This window comes from Anopheles coustani, chromosome 3, assembly GCF_943734705.1.
Source record: "Anopheles coustani chromosome 3, idAnoCousDA_361_x.2, whole genome shotgun sequence".
NCBI lineage: Eukaryota > Metazoa > Arthropoda > Insecta > Diptera > Culicidae > Anopheles > Anopheles coustani.
Genome location: NC_071288.1, coordinates 61,367,476 through 61,379,885, shown reverse-complemented (window position 1 = coordinate 61,379,885; position 12,410 = coordinate 61,367,476). Strand labels below are relative to the sequence as shown.

Genomic DNA, 12,410 nt, shown 5'->3' with positions numbered 1-12,410 from the left:
TCGCGGAGTGGTTGGCAGGCGCGAAACTTAAAGCTCTCCAGAGGGTCGGTTGGCTCTGGTTGGAGCGATTCTGCTGGCGAGCGAAGTCCACCGGCCCTCAACAACAGCCGTCCTGTGGCACCATCATGCTGAGTTGGTTGTGTTCGTCGACCCGCTGTCCCCCAGACGAGTTAGTATTGGTGCATTTGGTTGGTGGCTGCATTCCAAGCCGGTTTTGGTATGGAGAACGCGACGCTCTGGACGACGATGACGACGAGGCCCGCGTCGATTACGTTTTTACGCTCCACCAGCCAGATCAATGGAGATAGGCAAAAGACTCGAGCAGCGCAGTCCAAACGACGGTTGGATATTGCAGGCATCTTGGTGCCTGAGGAGTTATTTCAAACATTTTGAGCAAGAAACGGGGATGCATGGGCCAGTGGGGACGAAACTGGGCAACGGGTTTCCTTTTTTGCCTGCTTCGTACTGCCAGCAAACCGGATGGAGATAGATTAACCTTGATCAACTGTTGGATACCTTTAACGAAACTTTAAACAACATTTTAAGGATCAATAACTTGGAGTTACTGTAGACATTATTTTATCAAAAGCACAAGGTATCCAACCGCCAACAATGTGTTTCTGACTTTTCTTTCGAACCATCAAACAATCCCTTAATAAAACTTTTACTCTAAAAGCATGATACCAAAAATACCTTCAAGAACAAGCACTGTAACCTCCCAAAAACTCAATACCACCTTCGTCCCAAAGATTGAATCAGATACATCTAGATACATCATATAAATCTCATAGACATAGGATTATTGGGCTTCTGTGCTTCTTATTTTAGAGTTTTCATCTTAAGATCGCGAGAAGAAATCGTTGAAAGATAAATTTCTATAGTACTGGGAACCAAAGCGCACTAAGCGGAACTAACAGCGCATCAGGTACTTCGCGCGATCATGTTCACGGATTGCAATATAAGCGATAAACCTGCCTAAAACAAGATTTAAGCTTGATATCTGCATTAAGATAATGCATACTAAATGTATCTTCCGTATGAAATGACTTACTAAAGGACGAATATAAAAACTGAAAAAGGACTGTTACACTTGACATGATTCATCTGTAGCCTAATGCAGATCAAACCGCCAAGAATTTAAAAACATTATTAGTTTTCTAAAGTTTATATGGAAGCATCAAACCTATTACACTATATGCCCCATTTCATGGCTGAGTACTTCTTATTGCCTTCGTTTAGAGAGCCACAATTTGTAGAAACACTCGACACAATTATAGCTGCATAAACCGTAATAAAGTGTGCCTTAAAATTCTTTGTGCGTTCCTCTAAAATCGCAGGCGCTCGCGTACAGCCCCATCCTCTGAAGCTATTTGTTTTCTCATCATAAACTCTGATCAACCATTTGCGCGGTACAGTTACTTCTGGGCGGAAGAAAAAGAAGCCGCTACCGGGAGGGGTTCCCGGTGAAATGCAGTGCTTCCGTTCCTTAATTCAGCTGATCGGTGCTTAAATGCAGCCCTTCCCGGCCCACCACTTGAAAGGGACCGATGGAAATAGAAATAACAATAAAAATATCTGAAATTTTTCCGGCACTGAGTGGTGTGCAGCGATAGTTTCTGAGCCTCGATGCAAACGGTTTCCCTCTGCGCCCGATTCCCATATGTGAGCATCATTCGCACCACATTTTGTGACCCTTTTCCTGTTTGTCGGCTCGCCAACATTTCTAAGACTTCCCTCTTCCGTTCCCGGACCGTGCGCTGGAGCACTGGATGCATTTGAGTCGTCAGTCCATCACGTCTTTCCCTCCACCATATCATCCAGCACACCTGAACTCACACTCACACAATCCGGGGTGTGCATACGCGCCATGATGACCGCAATTCTCGGGCATGCTGCATTCCGCCACTTCCACGCCGTGCTCTTGACGATGATGGGAAGCGATCGGCGGAATGAACAAAAGCGGAAAACGTGCCAGAGACCAGAAATAGATCCACGGAATCAATGCCGCAGAACACATGCAATGTGCCACCCTCCGGCGGCGATCGGTGATACCGGATCTCTCCGCGTGCACTCATCACGGGACATGGCGGGACTCGGTGACACGAGGCTGTGGATGCGCTTTCTTACCGCAGGGGAAGTGGCCCTTCGTCGCGGCAGATACCTCGTCACACCTTTCCAACTTCTTCCAGCATGCGGCGGAAAGAAAGAGCATCATGGAAGCGCTTGTGGAAAGGCTCTTTCTGCACTCACAACAAACAACTAACGACGGTTCGTTGTGATCGCGGATGGACGGCTGGAAACAACGTGTCACAACGTGCCTACCTCGCTTCTGTACGCCTTCCCCACCGGAGGACCTAAACTAGTTCAGGTTCGTTTCAGCTTTTTATTATCGTATATCGCCGACAGGCGACGTTGTTTTCATTTGAGTTTGAAAAAGAAAAAAAAGATAACCAGCACACAACGCCGTCACCTGTATCCATTCATTCGATTTTTCATGGTTATGCTTCCTCTCCGCACGGTCACTATCACCGGTGGTTCAGGCGTCGAGCAAACATTAGACCTACTTTTGACGGCAGCACGACGCACCGATGCGTTTTCATTGTTCTTCGACGACGGATCGCACATGTCCCACCGTAAGATCGGTGTTCTTGGTTTTAGTCTGAGGTATTACGACTTTGGAGTTAGAGGTTCCCCCAAGGCAAGGGTCCCATACCTGACATGCGATAATTTGTCGGATAAGTTGAGCTTTTCGGGAGAGCTTGAAGGAATGAACTTTTAGAACATAGACAAACAATGGCTTGAGCAGCAAACTATTAGCTTATCCGATATAGCTCAGAAAACACAAAAGTGCGATTACAAACAGTCGATATCGATAAGTCATCTCAGGCAAACAATTGTAATGGAAGCGTGATCAGAGAAATTGTTTGGATCGAAGTAATATACTATCGAACATTATGGCATTATAGCTCCCAACTCCGCCTTTGCAAAACTTTATTTTTGAACCTCGCAACACCTTGCACAATTGATTAGCTCGCCGTTTCGGGTTTTCAACGGCGGCACCAGAAAGACGAGACCCTTAACCACACATCATCCATCCATATCGTCGGCGTAGGAGCAGTGCTAATGACTAGTTGAGTATATTTGAGTGATTGATGGTAAAACATTACGATGTGTCTTTCCGTTCGAGCGGGACCGATAACATGTAGATTCTTTCTTCGTACGCTGATGGATTGGCGGAAGAAAAAATAAACAAGCACGTCTTCTAGGCCGGGGGTAAAAGCATTCGCTTATCAATGAGCGCTCTCGGGACGAACAGTGGTACACCTCCTGCACACCTGTGGTAATCGGCGGCGACCTACAAGGTCATTCGGAGCGATAATTGAACACGCCAGTCCGTACATGCGTGACGCGCCCAGAAAGTACGAGCCCTATCGGGCCAAGATTCACATGCCAACGCAGGCCAGAGGAACGAGCGGCATACACAGCCAGAGGAACGAGACAGGTAGGCATGGCGGAGGAAGAAAATACATAGCAACATGCACTGATTGCTCTGGAGCGGAGAACATTCGATGAGCATACGACTAAGGTAGACGGATTTTGGGGAGCCATGTTTGACGTTGTCACTCACCTTGGGCAACGACGCTAGGCACTGCTGCTTCACATCCCACACGATCTTGTCCGACGGAAACTGGAGACACTTGTGGACGTTCAGCTCGGGCACAAACACGCGCACCAGCAGCCAGCCATCGCGCGGTTCGGGCGGTGGCTCGTCGTCGAACGTGATGGTGTCCATTTTGCTTGCGGACGCCGTGAGCGTTGATGGCAGTTGAGGCGCTAGTTCTGGCCTCGGTTCAGCTTCCTGTCGAAAGACACTGGCTTCACGCTTGCACGGAAGTTGGTTTAAAGCATGATGGACCCGGACACAGAACTCCCTTCAGCCAAAATAGTACATAGGTTCTGAAAAGATAAAATAAGTAGGATGTTAGTAATTGATCTAAATCAATTGAAATGATAAATCTAAACAGTCAACATTCGTGTGCAAATATCTACCATACTTAGAACACTTGATATGAAATGGGTAAACTTGACGAAATTGGATCATCGCCACCACACCTTCTACCTTCGGGCGATTTATCCCAGAAAGGAAATGGAATCGTCTTTGGGATGAAATTGAATTTGCTAAAATTGTCATCAGATTCAAAACTGAGTTCGACATCTAGAGGCTGTCCTCTTACTGCAAACAAGGACCGATGCAGCTAGACGAGAGCGGAAATTGCGATATGGAAATTGTATCCGCCGTTCGGAACGCTTCAGGATAAAACCGGGTTCGGAAGGCATGGTTTTACTATCATTTGTGAAAGAGTTCTTCATTGAAGGAGGCACGCACGGAAGTCGCTACGATAAAAGTCATAATTTGAAAAAATTAGCCTCACAAAATGCTTGTAAAGTTGACATCGCTAGAGACTAAGGGCAATGAAAAAAAAGTACAATAACCATCAGTATGGTCCTACCAGTTTCATTACGATCCGCTACATCCCATAAAGCATCCGAACCGAGTGATTATGTTGAAAGATTTACGAGGGTACGTTCGAGAATTTCTAATCGTAGGACCATGGACCTCTAGTAGTTTCTTCACTTTCATGGTCTAATCTAACAGTCCTGGCGAAGAGACGCCCGCTAAAACACTGCAATAAATAATTACATATTGCTCCACAAGGTAACCGCAGGACACCGCCAGATGCATCAACTATCGGGGACCGGGGCAACGACACCACCGTCGTGTGGACTGAGCTAGGAATCTTCAAGATCAGCAGATTCTTGCTGGAGTCGACTTAAGGGCGGTAAAAATAGAACGTAGAACCGGAACGTAGCTGCGTACCGGTTCTACGTTCTATTTTTACTACTAACGTCAATCTCACTGGCACGTGCCTGAGGGATCCATAAGTAAGAATATCCATTTCACGGAACACTTTCCAGTGTGGAGCGGGATTTAGATTTGAGACCCTGAAGGGCTCAATCAGGCTCGGCGGCAGCCTGATGGACCGACGACTGATGCAGTCGGCTGATAGCGATGGCAGTGGGAAAGCAGGACGCTACCCTATGCTTACGGTCGTATTTTTCCAACAGACCACAGCTATGCTGTAATTACCGGCAATCCCGCGTGCTCTCGGCGTGTTCGACCATTTGCAGTTCGCGTACCGCGCGAAGGACGCGCACGTTCTGAACCAAATTAAATCCGCTTCGCTGGCACATTCCTTCCTCCGGTGCCACGACTAACTATCAACACAGCAGCAACACCGGAGCGACGTTTCGGTCTCAAGAACCACCTCCGGCTCCACGCTGCGTCGACGGTGGAAGACGCACAGCACTTAAATCACTCCGAACTCCATCTTCCATCTTCCCCATAGCCGTAGTATGGCGCTCTCCTCTGATCAGCCCATCGTATCTCGATCCATATGGATTCCGAGTGGCGAATGACGACGGTAGGGGTGATTTGAATACCGTTGGTTACCCCCGAGAGCAAACCAAGAGCGCATCATCACAGTGCACGCTAGGCCACCGACACCGGCGAGCGCGCACATTCCGCTGAGGACGGGACAGGCAGAACCGGTGTCGCATCACCGGAGAAAAGCGACTACTTTTGGCGTATACCTTCTTCTACACGGGGGATGTGATGTCAATGCACTTTGCGCGAAGGTGCGTACAGCATGTAGCAAGCGAGCGGCTGGCTAATCTCTCGCAACGGCTATTTTGAGCCCGATCTATGGTCAGATTCTAGGAAGTTCATTAATCAAAGCAATTTACACACCGAACAAGATCGAACGAAACAGAGCTTAATTGATGGCAAAAAGCACCTGTTACTGTCATGATTGAAATTGTAATGTGCACATTTAATATTCAGTTTCATTTACGTGAATGTGAACCAATTGTAATAGCAAAATAATAATTTATTCATGGTGCCTTTAAGAAGTTATTACAATAGAAGCAATATCAATAACATACAAATGGATGCACAGATCGTGTCTATTAATAAAGCTGTTAAATAGATACATATCGTAAGAAATGTTAGGTGCACAGACATTTTCACATTTTTCTTCTACGTGTAGCTTGAACAAAATGGTTCAACTTAGTCCTAGACCTAGTGTAGGTCTTATAAACAAATTAAAAAATAGGTATAGAAAAAGCCATCAATACTTTTAAAATAGTAAAGAAGAATGTTATGTATACATCGTTTAAAAAAAAAAGAAAAGATTTAAAAAAGAGGGAGACATTTTTAAAAGAACTTCTTCTACTTCACAAACCATTTAAACAAATTGATATCGCCATTTTTTGAGACGACGACGCCATTTTTACAAGGACGACATTACTTTGGATTTTTTAAACAACAACGAGTCATTTGCTGTGGAATCGCAATGCCAGAACTTTTTATACTACACAATATAGTTCCTGTTTAACCATAGGAAAATGTGTTTGAGTGTAAGAAAATTGTATTCAGTTCATGTAAAACTAGAAATTTAAAGTTTCCATAACATAAGAAAAGTTATTCAAACTTGAAAAAACAAATAAACTAGAAACAACGCGAAAAGCATGAAGAATTATTACAGGTTTGAATCTAATTTTACTGTTGTAACTAATCCGATAGGGTTTTTGTCGAAACTATATTTCTTAACCATTTTGAAAGTGGTTTGTGCACAAAAAAAACCCAAAAAAGCTTTCCCACGTGATTAATTTCCCATAAAATTCGAATGTTCTCGCTTGACACGTTTAGCATCGGGAAGGTGACATTTGGTTTTGCAGACTGTCCAGGTGACGATAGTAAAACAACGAAATGTCAAGTCCAATATTTTCGTAACAGATCATTAGAACCGTACCGAAATATTTACTTGGTTCAAACAGATTCACTCGCATCGCACATGTATAAATCAGCAGTTTGCTCCGTAAGCCGTAGGAAAATCCTTTCATGCTCATGCTCGGTTTCTGCTGACCATGGCGACGATTGTTGATTTAATCGAGGCCACCCACTGGTGCCGCTCGTCGGATCAAATAACGGGCCGTAGCGCTATCAATTCTAAGGAACCAATCCGATGTCACGGCATGGAATGAAAAGGGCTCGTTTACCCGTCGAAGTGTGGCTCGCGGACCAATACGGCACTACTTCAGGTGCTTCCCTTTCAAGGTACAGTCGTGTTCGCGGTTGGAGTGGACACTAACTAGTACGTCCAAGTCCCCATGGGCTCCAAACAAAGTCACCACAGAGAAGCAAAAAGAAACCATCGACATAAAGCTCCTTCGAACACGTGGAAAATTCGAAACCAATCGTCGGCTTTCACATGACTGTCGTAGGTTTTGGCCGCTAGAAGCGCGTCTTCGTGTGTCGGGAAAACAACGGAAAGCCCCGGCAACCGGTTCTAATCGACTTCGACACGGTCAAAGGTTAGGAAGCGATCGTGAAGCACACTACGGGGTGGGTAAAAGTCTCCTTCCTTCAGCGTCAGGTAAAGCGTGCTGGTTCAATTTCAAGGGCTCGGAAAAAGCAAACTATTCCACAAGTGATCCCGTTGCTAGTCGTTGGGGAAGGAATTATTTTTGGAGCCGCACGTTCACGTTCCGTGCAGTTGCAGGGTTTCAGCAGTTCTCGGCAATTGCTTGTTTAGGTTCAACTTGGCAGACATACGACACTCCCTCCAGAACTACGAACGTACTTTCTTATGTTTCATACAGCGAAGGACCGCAAGATCAGCCTTTTTTCAGCGTAGTATTAAACGTATAACTGTTTACATGCAGGGCAAATTAGCTTACTTTGCAGATATTTAAAGGAAGGTACCACGGTAGGTTATCGTTGTTTCTACTTTTTAGTCCCTTTGACTTCCAAAGCTGTATCCGTTCCCCGGTTGTATTATTCTACAATGTTTCTCTGCTTAGAATTACTTTCAAGTTAGTCAAACATGTGACGCTATGCTTTCGCCATATAACTGTAATAGAATGCAAGCTTGCGAATTTGGTGTAAGTATGTTCAAACACCACAGGGCTGCTTCCCCTTCGGAAACGGCAGCCCGATCAAACCAGCTAGCGGGAGAAATAAATAATACTGATCGCGTTCAATTTAACTTGCCTCGCAGCAGCACCGTTAGACCCCGTGCGGCGTGTTTGGGCCGTTTCGTGGCGATTCGCCTGGTTTAAAATAGGAAAAAAAAGAACAGCCATGAAATAGCGCTGGGATCGGGAAATCAACTTGATCTGCGCGCCACAACATATCACGACGAGCGAAGCGCCCACAAAACAGCACCACCACCATCTGTGACTTCCTGTGGGAGAGGAGTACGGCTCATGCCGATGCTTCAGAGCGGCAGGTTTTTGGTGGTTGGGCGCATTTTATTTCTTGTACTCTCTTTTGCTTCCTGTTTCCTTCCACTCTAGGTCGGTGGTAGTACCCTGGTGGGGGGGGAGCCCTCGATTACGGACGCTGTCGAAATCAAGAAGCCCCAGAAAAGATGCTTCCTATTCAATATACCCCCCCCCCCCCCCCCCCCTCTCCCCATCCCTTCTGCTCGCCTACGCTAACCGCCACGGGAATCCACAAGTAATTAACCCTTACACGAGCAACTTAAATCAATAACTTGCAGATAAATAACCACTCGATCGCAGTACAATCCGACGATGTACCCACGTTTTGCCACTGAAAGCGGCCGCGAGACGCGGGGTTTTTGGGTGGTGGCACTGGTATCCGGGAACACGTTCGAAAGGTGTTGATGGAGGTGGGTAGATCGAATCTGCCAAATGGAATCAGCAGCGTCCCAGCCCGACTCTTGCCTCTTCAGGGAAGGAAGTACAAATTGGAACGATTTACAAGGCAAAATAAATTATTACACTTACAGAAACAGCCGGCAAGCAGCCGAACTCGATAACAGAACCGAAATTGATTTTCCACACATTCGCATGCGTGTTGTAGCACGTACAGAATGCTACCGTGCTTCGCAAGGTAGCAACCGGATGAGAAAATGTAGAATGAAATATTTTCTTATTTATAGTTGAGGAACGAAATTAATTTTTTTCGCAAAACAAGTACTGTTGAGGATAAGTCAAAATATAAGATAAATATTGCGAAATCGTTATTTAGAGCACTTAATCCTACTGGAATCTTCTGAAACTTTCATCTTCGTCTTAAAATTAATATTGATGAATTGAATTGATTCAATTAAACAATCTTTCAATTTTATTTCAAAGATATAACATGTTTTGCAGACTTCCAAACGTACTCAGACAGCAAACCGTTACAAACCAGTATGTTGGTAGTAGTTTAACAAACATCATGAACTGTAGCTCGGGGTGTAGGTGTACAAAGAACCCTATGAATGTTTGCTTTAAGCTATTTACATAAATGAGTCAGGTCTTTTACGGATATCTGGATAGCCGTGAGCGTACGCCGGTTTGAACACAACCCACGAGTTTTGGAGCGTAGGTTCGAATCTCATTTAAAAAAGAGAAAATCTTTTAGAGTGTAGTAAGAGAAAAAACAGTTCAACAAACTCAGTTTAGTCATTTTCATTATCACATGAATATCTTGCTTAGTGGAATAAGCACTTTTCCAATTGGATGCTTGAAAATAATGAATACAAAAATAAATGTTCACTTAATTCTATATGTTCATTGATTTCGATGAAACTATCCCTCAATGACGATGAAACTATCCCTTTCTGGAACATGCTTATATTATCATTATTTTGCGAATCAAAAATATATTATCTTATTGCATCCTTGACATTCGCCATAACTTGTGGAAAGCAATAATTTAACACTTTAATACAACGTACGCTTTGTTCCGGGGCAAAATCGATCAAAGTCAAAACAAGTGTGCAGAAAAATGGTGTCCGACGCTTGGCAAGCCTCGTCGTCGCTCAGTGGACATCCCGACCCGGCACTCCCATCCGACGACGACTTGACCACTTTGCAGCATAACAAATGACCTAATTAAGACGCGCCACACTGGCTCCAAATTGTTACTCCTCAATCAGCGAAGATCGCCCCCATGGCGGAAGTAAACAAGTCATCAATTTAACCTACTCGCACCCCACGGTCGGTGGGAAACTACGGTGGAGTTCGCAAACGCAAGGAACCGTGCACGTCATCATCACCATTAGCGCAGGGAGGAAGAGAAGAAAAACAAAACCCCAACACTCCACAACACTCAACACCTTATGCGAAACGAAAAAATGCTACTACGGTACTGTTCATTACAGGAAGGTTCCGCACGTACGGCTTCGGGTGCCGATCTTTTCCCTTGTCAACGGCAACATTCGTCCGATTTGTTAAATCTCGCCATCGGCGCCAAAAAGCAGGACGCGCGAGATCAGGTGCGAGGAAGAGTCAGATTTCGAAAATGACAACTCTCACTTGATGAGTGCTTCCTTCGCGACCGCGTTCGTCGAGACGGTTGCAAATGTAAACCCTACCTTGTTCACCGTGGACAAACACACACACGCGCGTGCGCTCGGGACACGGGTCTGGATTTGCCTCGACATCGACCAGCCAGTCAAGCGAACAGGTCAAGAGCTTGGTCAAGCAGAGAAAAATGAAAATAGCAGGAGAGACGTTAAAAAAACACGCACACAACACTTGTCCACCTTTCCAAATGATCTCCCCGCGGTTTCGGTGGAAAAAAGCCGCACACTTGGAGGGCAGCCTTAAATTCAGCAACAGGTTTCTGGGCGGTTTCCTTTCCATTTCGCTGAGTTTCGGCGATCGGCACACGGCCTCTGTTGCGGAGTCCAATGCAGCGGCGGACCAACAACAGCAGCAACAGACGTCCATTTTTCGTGTCCGTACCGCGACTTCAGATGATAGCCGCACCGGCAAAGATCCCTTTCCATCTCCATTGACGTAGCTTCACCAAATTTAGGCCACAAAGCGCCGCTCCAAAAGCACTGCTACGCTGCAGCGTTCGGGGAGACCCGGCGGTTCGGGTACATTCCAAAACGAAATTGTTGGGTCGAGGAAACATTGATTTTTGATTACGGAAAAAACATACATACACGCATTTTTCATTTCGTAGACATCCTCTCAACGGGATGGTCGGCCTTGCGGAAGTGCGGCACAATAGTTTGTGAGGAGTTTAAATATTTCTGATGTTCATATTAAACGGATTTGTATAAAGCGTATACCACAGAATGTTAATAGCTGTTTAGACGAATTAATGATCAATGAACGTGGTTTACGCCGAACTTGTGAATCAATTGACCTTATCTCGCAACCAAGCGAATAAATGCGCCCACTGTTGACTGTTACTGAAGACACACCAAAACCCCATGGCCACCCTGACTTCATAGTCATACATAGCCGAACCAGCGCGTGCCGTTATGCACGATGGTTCGCGAGCGTAGAAGCGCCCAGGTGCTCATCAGCACCGAAATACGTGCGAATGTGGCCACAACCGGTGCGACAAGTGATGCACAAAAAAGTTAGCCACAAAATTAGAATGACAATAAACGCCGGCATTAATTAGCCTTCATTCGGCGTGGACGATAGGTGAAGGAGATCAGGATTTATGGTAGGGTGTCGTCTGTGGCGGTGAAACCAGTTGAACACAAACACGACACGGAACAGACAAACACTTAACATAAATGCCTTGTACTTGCTCTTGGATCATATTCAAGTCATAATATGTTAGCCTTGTACTTCTTTGGTTATTTGGAAGACTGCTTTTTGCTTTGGTATCACCTGATGGAGTTTAATCTTTACTACGAGGTAATACGAAACATGCGCATATGCGCAAGCAAGCGAAATATACGCATTAGCAGTCGTGTCTCTATTGCATGATACAAGCAGAACTGTATGAGCCAACTTATACGGTGGCACACGTTCGATGTAATATGTCTGTAAACAAGGAACTATAGCACGATTTGTATAATTCCATGTAAGCAAAACAAAAAGTGAAGAGAAAAAAAGAAGCACGCGCCCAACGTGGGGCTCGAACCCACGACCCTGAGATTAAGAGTCTCATGCTCTACCGACTGAGCTAGCCGGGCACATGTGAGAGGAGCGAGACGATTTCTGTTTGTATCTCATCGGCAAGGATTGTTTCGATAAGATCTGATCAGTGATTAGAATGTTATCACAATTCTTGAAAGTATTGAGTATTGAATAACTGTAACGAGAAGCAAATTAAATACGAAAGTCAATGCAATGAAGAGTGTAACAGAAGTAAGTCATGATGGTCCATCAACAGATAATGATCTTTGACAAGCTCACTTCACTTGATCAAAGCATTTCTCGATCATGTACACTTGATCTGATCTTCGAAAATCTGATAAGCTTGTCTAGCTTGTCATAACTATGAAAAACTGCGACCGCCTATGACACCATCTAACAAAAAATAGCATATTTAAACCTTGAGCTCGTCCAGCGTGAAGACA

The 12,410-nt window shown here is 45.2% G+C and overlaps 1 protein-coding gene and 1 non-coding gene across 2 annotated transcripts in view; both read right to left on the bottom strand.

The window, feature by feature from the left end:
- LOC131270795 (uncharacterized) overlaps positions 1 to 3,793 on the bottom strand; it is a 65,413-nt gene extending 61,620 nt beyond the window's left edge. Inside the window, exon 1 of the mRNA XM_058272478.1 lies at positions 3,629 to 3,793. Coding sequence (XP_058128461.1) covers positions 3,629 to 3,793 — 165 coding nt within the window. The remainder of the gene's footprint in view (positions 1 to 3,628) is intronic.
- An 8,157-nt stretch (positions 3,794 to 11,950) lies between these two features.
- Trnak-cuu (transfer RNA lysine (anticodon CUU)) lies at positions 11,951 to 12,023 on the bottom strand. The gene has a single exon. It is a non-coding gene; the product is annotated as a tRNA-Lys (tRNA).
- Between the last annotated feature and the right edge of the window lie 387 nt (positions 12,024 to 12,410).